At 39.8% G+C, this 7,641-nt stretch overlaps 1 protein-coding gene across 1 annotated transcript in view; it reads left to right on the forward strand.

Moving 5' to 3' along the window:
* Positions 1–7,641, forward strand: part of LOC104463430 (synapsin-2-like) — a gene marked incomplete at its 3' end in the record, with an annotated part of 37,904 nt that overhangs the window by 24,043 nt on the left and 6,220 nt on the right. The window contains exon 5 of the mRNA XM_010075767.1: positions 1,548–1,650. Within this exon, the coding sequence (XP_010074069.1) occupies positions 1,548–1,650 (103 nt within the window). The remainder of the gene's footprint in view (positions 1–1,547; positions 1,651–7,641) is intronic.

Below are 7,641 nucleotides of genomic sequence, written 5' to 3' on the forward strand. Positions count from 1 at the left end.
GGATGCTGTTACTGAAGATATTTATACATGAATAAGACTCTCAGCCCAGCAATGAGTTTCCTTTGGTCCTACGGTGAAGTCAAATGCTGTTATTACATCAATTTTTTTGCAATGGAGAATATTATGATGTGGCAAATCTGTCATCATGGCTCAAAGGCTGGATCAGGAGAGATCAGGAGAGGGTTTGTAAGAGGGAATAGCTCTCATTTATACTCAAATACTAGCCAGTGAAAGAGAAAAAAAGATTGGGATAAATGTCTGCTTTCAAACTGTGGGGTTTTTAGCCAAACGTGTCCTTCGGTTGGTGGCATGGTGATATCTGTCTGGACAACCTCTGCACATCTTCTCCTGACTCACCGGTGCTCATGCACAGCTGTGCTAGTAGCTCATGAAGGCTCTCGATGCCATTCTGTGGCTGGTGAGTCAGTCTTTGCCGCTGAGCTCGCATCACCTCCGAACGCTCTCAGCAAAGCGTTCTGGCTCCTGCCACGTCACTGGCAGTGCTGTACTCGATCCCAGGAACTGCCTCACTAGCAAGTCGCTTTTCGAGGAAGTCCCACTTCATTCCCTTGTTAGTCAGATCATCTCTCTGTTCATAGGATGGATAAAGCTCTTCGTGCAAGAAAAATAAATCATATTGCTGCGTGTGGAATGGGTAAGCTTACCCTGAGGTCAGAAATGGAAGGGAGGAGTACTGTATGAAACGCTAGGCTCTTTTAGGGGTTGTAGAATTCCTCAGAATTCTTTACATTTCTGTTGAATTTTGCTGTAGCTGTCTATTAGCCTGCATGAAGAATATGAACCTCCTCTGCATGCTACGTAACTTCTGCGGTGTTTCATACGTCTGTTTCTCTTGCATCATCCTTAACGGGTTTTTGTCTTGATTTTTCTCTGGCCTTGTTCAGGGATATACATACCAAGCTGTCCTTGCTGCTTTGGAATACAGCTGGGTCTGTAATTTAAGATGGAGACTCTCATCCTAGTTTTCCTGATAATTAATCCATAATGAAGTACACTATCAAGCATAATCCGTGAATTTCACAGGAAAACAGATGCCCTCTTCCCTACTTTCTAAAACCCCTTGGCATCACCAAAGCCACAGAAACCGGTCAGAGGATCAATCCCCCTCCTGGGGAGCTCTCAGATGAAGCGCAGCCACAGCGAACAATCTGTACTAGCATAAGGGCTCTGGAAATGCAGGATGGGGTGCAGCTAAATGCTGCTTGTGTTCCAGCATATCTTGTCTTCTGGTTAATCGCAGTTTAGAGCAGACATGTGTTTGGACCAATATAAACTAGGACAGTATCCAGCATAATACCAGGTCAGGATACAGAGCCACAGCTTTTCTGGATTCTGCTGGGAAGAGTAATGAGGCCAGTATCTCTAAGCTACCATTCTGAGAAATACAAATTCTGTAAAAGTGACAATATAGTGAAAATTCTGAATTCAGAGCAAATGTCGTATAAAATACATTATTAGGTTAAGCCTATAGAAAAACAAGAGCCTGATGAGACACTCACAGAAAAAAAATTATTTTTATGAAACAGGTACAAGCTTTGGGTTGACACCTGTTCTGAAATATTTGGTGGTTTGGACATCTGTGCTGTTAAAGCTGTACATGGCAAGGATGGAAAAGATTACATTTTTGAGGTAAGCAATCCCACTCTTTTCACTATATGCTTTTGTATGTTAAAAACACCCAAGTAAAGAACATTTGTGATAGTTAGGCATTGGCTTATTTGTGTTTCAGGAAAGGCTGTGTCTTTTTGAGCAACATTTAAATCATAATACAAAGCCACATGTCCGAGTTAGTGGCCACACTTGCTGGAAAATGTAACCATATATATATGGTAATGTCTTAGTGTTTGAGGAAATGTACACAAACTACAAAACCAAACCAAATGAGGATGCCACATTTTCCCAACCCTGATGATTTCTTTCCTGAGCAGGCTTACCAGTTTTTCCTGGAAGGTTTATAGATAGCACTATCCCAAGGGAACCCCAGCAAAATTATACCTTTACATGGAAAGGGAAATTAAGAATGAAGTGGAAACAACTTCACTTTTTTCTAGCCTAAATGATACCTTTAAGATCTGATTCCTCATGAATCAGAAGTTTCTGCTGTAGATAGTTTTGAAAAGCTGAAGTTTTTCATTCACCTTAAGTTTATTCTGGATAAATGTAACTTTGCCTAGCCACAAACCAAGAGATCATCACTTGCCTATCACACAGTTCAGGATTTTTTAAGCATCTTCCATGTTCTTAGAATTGTATTTAGGAGATACGCAAGGATCTTCAGAACCTCCCCACTCCAACAGAGGTTGATATTTGCTAAAGCAAAACTAAAACTATTTTTTCTAAACCATGAGAGTAATCTGGAGATTATGGATTGACCTTTCCTAGTTATTTGTATCCATTTTAAGAGAAAAGCTTTGAAGAAGTAAAAATCTTTGTTTTGTCATGGTGTTAAACAGCTCTATGTATTTTCTTCTCTTCACTTTTCAAAAATGTATCCTTCACTATTGCAATTGCAAATAATTCCCAAATCAATCAACAGCACTCCAAAGGACTGAGCAGCTTGCAGCATTAAACCTTCAGCAAAACAAACAGAATTATTCACTACCTCCTGAGATGCTGAGGAAGATTTCAAGAAATCCTGTTTCCTTAGTCTGCCTGGCCAAATCTGAACTTACGGTGTCTCATTAGGTCAACGCTCACTGCAGCATGAAATTTAGGGTTTGATACTAAACCTCCTCTGTTGCTCCTTCATACAGTGCAGTCTTTCCCCCCCCCCACTGCACCCCAAAGTTCCTCTTAAATCTGTAATGCTTGACCCAATGGAACCTGGCTGAGACTCGTAGGAGAGAAAATAAAAGGATTTTCCTCTTTCTGAAGGCAGACAACTCTGACTCCTGGTGATACCAGACAGAGGGAGTTCCCGACCTCGCAGCTGGGCTGTGGCCAGGGCTGTGTCCCGGCATCCCTGCTCATGGGGAAGGTGTTGATTCCTGCTCACAAGCAAGCTCCCCTCCTGCAGCTGGGCTCTGGCAGCCTCCCATATGGCATTCAAAGCTTTGTAGGATACTCTGCAGCTCCCATAGCCCCAAAATGGCTGGGGGGAGCACTTTCCACACACTCCCATTATCTAAATTCATCACATTTGCAATAGTTTGTGCTGATTTGGTTGGCTTGAATCCAATAAATTTTGACCCCAACATTTAAACTATAGAATAAAGAAATGTAGGTTATTTTAAGACATAAGATCTTAGTTATATGACCTTGTAAGACAGTAGTTAAAACTGAAAGAGTGCATGCAAAAAGATACAAAAGTAGAGTAGGATTGCATTTAACAAGTATATTCTTGTAAGAAGTAGAGGTTTCAGACATAAACCAATGTTATTTCTTATACATGGGAGCTAAAGCTAGCATCAACACACACTGCTTCGTCCCTCCTGCTCATCTCTTTTATTCCCTACTTTCCTTTCATCCTGCTTTTTCTGTGCAAATGTAGTTGGACCTTTTGTGGTTGGATGTGAAGGATGTCTCCTTTATTTTAACAGTTGACACGTCTGTTGCACTCAGTGAGCACGTTCCTGTCAGACTAAATGCACTTCACTCACATTCACCCAACTCAACTGTTTCCACGTTTTTGATATTGTGCAATTTTTCAATTTTTTAAGCAAAGTCAGCAAGCATCATCAGCTTCCGCTGAAGTCAGGTACACCAAGTCATTCCTGCATCAGGCCCGGGAGGCCTGGGGGTAGGAGGAGAAGTGGGAGCAGTTTTTTGAAAATGAAATAGCCAGTGCTAATTATATAATGGACCAACAGAGTACCTCACTGTCTGCTTCTGAACAAGTGCCCTAATTTTCCATGCCAGATACAGTCATGCTTTGAAGCAAACAGAATTCTAAGAACTGCAGGATGCATCAGGAACTGGGTTTATAGAGCATTTTAAGTAGACTACATAATAGATGTTGCAATTAAAAGAAAGAGAGGATAGAAGCATGATAATTCTTCCTGTTCTACAGAATCAGCTGAATTGTTTGGGAGATGGTGATGCTCATCAGCAAGAATATTTAGAAGCTGTATATAAGACATTGAAATGTAGAATTGTTTGCAAAGTTCACATCCAACAGAACATCTGTAAAACTTACGATCATTTGCTACTAAAAAGCCAGCTTACATCAACAGTTATTACACTATAATTTTAGCAGTTATTGCACTATAATTCTGTGATACAATGAAGAGTAGAAGACTGTCTGCATCAGTATAGGAAAAATTTTCGCCTTTTGTGTACTTTCAGTGTGGGAAAACAGATGTGTTATTAGCATGTACTAGCACGTCCATGGTGCAATCAAGAGCCAGTAGCAGAGCAGGACAATCAGTCCGTAAATACTGGGTTTGCACTCCCATTGCACGCCCATACTGAAACCTCTGCTCTCATGTTTTCATGGGGACTGGTACACCTCCTACAAAGCTAGATGTTTCTGTGTTAATGACACTTTAATTCTGCAGAAATGATCTGACAAGAAACATACAAACTTCCTAATGTATGAAATAATGTAGGCAGAGGTGTTCTTCCTGATTTTTCAGTCTGAGCTTTCAACCAGTGTAACCCCAGTAGGAAAGCACACATATATGGCATCTAGCTTCAGAGTGAATGGGAATTGGGGTAGAATTCTACTGAAGTATGCTTCAAATCTTCAGCATTCTAGACAGAAATTAACTTCAGAGGGATTTTCTGTAGTAAGATTGGGAGAATGGCATTTTACAGGAATAACTACTTAGTACGTAGTACATGTTTTGACAAAGGTGTTCAGGAGCTTTAGGACATGCGTAATCCGAGGCAATAGTTTTAAAATACCCACAGTGTTTAAGCATTACATGTAACAGCTCATCTGCTTACAAAAATCCATTCTAAACTAATGTTAGAAAACATAACACATAATTTACTGTTTATATGACTATTTCTGGAAAGTCATTAAAAAATTTCATATTGTCCTTTCCTTTCCTTTTTCATCCTATACCAATAATTTTATTATTTTACTGTTGTAGCCATTCAACTGCTTTGTGATGGTCCTTTTGTCATTCCTTGGTTTAACATTCTGCTTTCTCTTATTCCCCAAAACCATGGAGCAACAAATTGTACCAGTGGCTGATATTAGAGACTCAGTACAACATTGTGCCTCATGAATCTCATGTTCTAGCTGTACTTCTTAGAAAACACCACTATAGAGTGATCCTTTACCTATAATCTAGTACGGTACGCTCACGTTGCAGGTAAGAGGTAAGAATGTGTTGGTTCTTAATGTCAGAGCCAGACATCATGCCCCACTTCTTCAATAAGGGTCAACATTTTTTTTCTGTTTTAGTTTCTCTCATAGTTTCTTTTTGATATATATTTGCTTAAAAGGAAGAGAACTTTTAAATAACTTATTTTAAAGCTTCATGGCCATTCAGATTATGCAAATGTGCCTGCTGTGTGAGTAATGACTGTTCAGGAATAATATGGAAGGATTAGAGAACTAAAATGAAAGAAAAAAAATGCCAGGGATGTTTAGGGACACTAAAGTATAGTTCTAGACACCTAATTTCTACATACATAAACCTCATTATGAAATGAAGAAATACACAGATCTTTGTTACTGTTAGCCTCTTGTCGATGTCTCCTTTGTGGGATGCACGTGTTCCTTTGACCAAGTAGGTCTCAATATAAGAAAAAGGAAGAAATTGCAGTGTAAGTACAACTTCTCACATTTCATAGCTTTGGATCATACTTCTGGGTCCATTTTATAGACTTGGGTCCATTCCCCAGGACTAGTTTGTGCATCAGTATCTTCCTGTTTCTGTAGCCACTCGGGAGATTTTTAGTCATTTGAACAAGCTGAAGCCAATACTGCTATTCTTTCCCAAACATTACAACAAAGTTACATTTTTATTGTGTCATTCATCTTTCCGCGCTGCTACAAATGCTACTCCCAGGGGAATTTTGAAGGCTATCCGTTTGTGCTTTCTTTCTGTGGAGTTGAGGGATACCTCATGCATCCCCAGGAAAACAATCCAGACCAATTTGTCTGAAGACAGGAAGGACAAAATATTGAAGATATTATTCAAACACAATACAGCCTGAGTTTTCTGTGAAGCTACAAGCTCTCTGCAGTTGTCTTAGATGGGGGCTGTAATAGTTAACTCTGACTTTTGAAAGAACAGTTTTCTGACAGTTGTTCCCTGGAAGAAATTACCTTCTCTAGAGAACCTTGTGGTTCCTCTTGTCTTTTACTTCTGTTCTCCAAAGAACTATCTCCAAACTCCTGCTAGGGAGCAATGAACTAATTAAAGAATCACTTAGCTGAAAGGAAGGATTGTCAGGTTGATCAGGAGGAAGGTCAAGTTGTTATTCTGTGTCACAGTCTTAGCTATTCATTTAGTGTCTATTCTTTCCACCTCCATTGGAATACTCAGCTGCCAAGCATCATCATGCCAGAAACAAGCTGTAGAAACAAGAATTGTATTAACACATCATTGCAACATACAGCTTTTAACTGTCTCACCAATTCTTGCTCATTAAAGTCCATTAAACTTTAACTTCTTAAATAGAAGAAGGACTTTTTATCTTTCCCTTTTTAAATTAATACTTCTGTAGTTTTAATACTAGAAGGAACAGATAGTTGAGCATTGTTCGTGTTTCTGATTCCACTGACTATTATCTTTCATGATTTGTTCTTGGAAACCAAAACCTCCGGGAAATGAAACAAAAGCTCATATCATGATGATGAATGCAATAAAAGAGAACACATGTAACAGAATCCTTTAAAGTGGCCTCACAGGCAATCTCCCAAATTTTGCTCTATATTGGATGGGTGGATGGCTGCTGCAGGTGTCTTATTTCTGCTTGCTTATTTTTACCCTAAGCTATATTAAAATTTGCTTCCAAGTGGTTTATAACCTAGAAAGATGCAAACCATTTGGATTTCATAAAGAATATTTTCAGCCACTGTAAGCCAATAAAAGAAATTAAGAAACCAAATTTGGGGTTTTTTAAAGTCTTGGTGTAATAGATACCATTTCTTAAGGTGCTGCAGTCGGTGGAACTACTGGGAACTCTGCCACCAACCCCGGAGTGTGTGTGCTGGGTAAGGTGCAGTGGTACAGCACCAGCACTGAGTGCGCTGCCTTTCACTCCCTTCTGCATTCCCATGTTCAGTGCCCTGAATAGTATTGGCTGAAGTGCATGAAGGAATACATGAGAAGGGAGCAAAGGCAAGAGAAACCTGTACCTCATGCAGTATTTGTGCACAGTTTTACTTAAAGTTGTGCTTTCTAGGCGATGCTAGCTATACTGCTCAGTTCAGAACTCGGACCGAGCTGTGGCACTGACTGTGGCACAGGTTTAATGAGCACTAGCTCTGATACTGTACTTCCAAGTGGTCAGAAGCTAAGCTTACTTATTCTTCTACCTTCGTCACATACATTTCCAAAATTCAGCACCAAAGACTGAATGAAGACATGAAAATATTTTCTGTTAGAATTATTTGGTGACATCTTGTAAGTGGTGTATCCCAAGCCATAGGCCTACTTAGACTGGAGGTCACCCAGTCCAACGTTCTGCTCAAAGCATGGCTAACTTCAAAGCGGTTCA

This window comes from Pterocles gutturalis, unplaced genomic scaffold (assembly GCF_000699245.1).
Source record: "Pterocles gutturalis isolate BGI_N339 unplaced genomic scaffold, ASM69924v1 scaffold40306, whole genome shotgun sequence".
NCBI lineage: Eukaryota > Metazoa > Chordata > Aves > Pterocliformes > Pteroclidae > Pterocles > Pterocles gutturalis.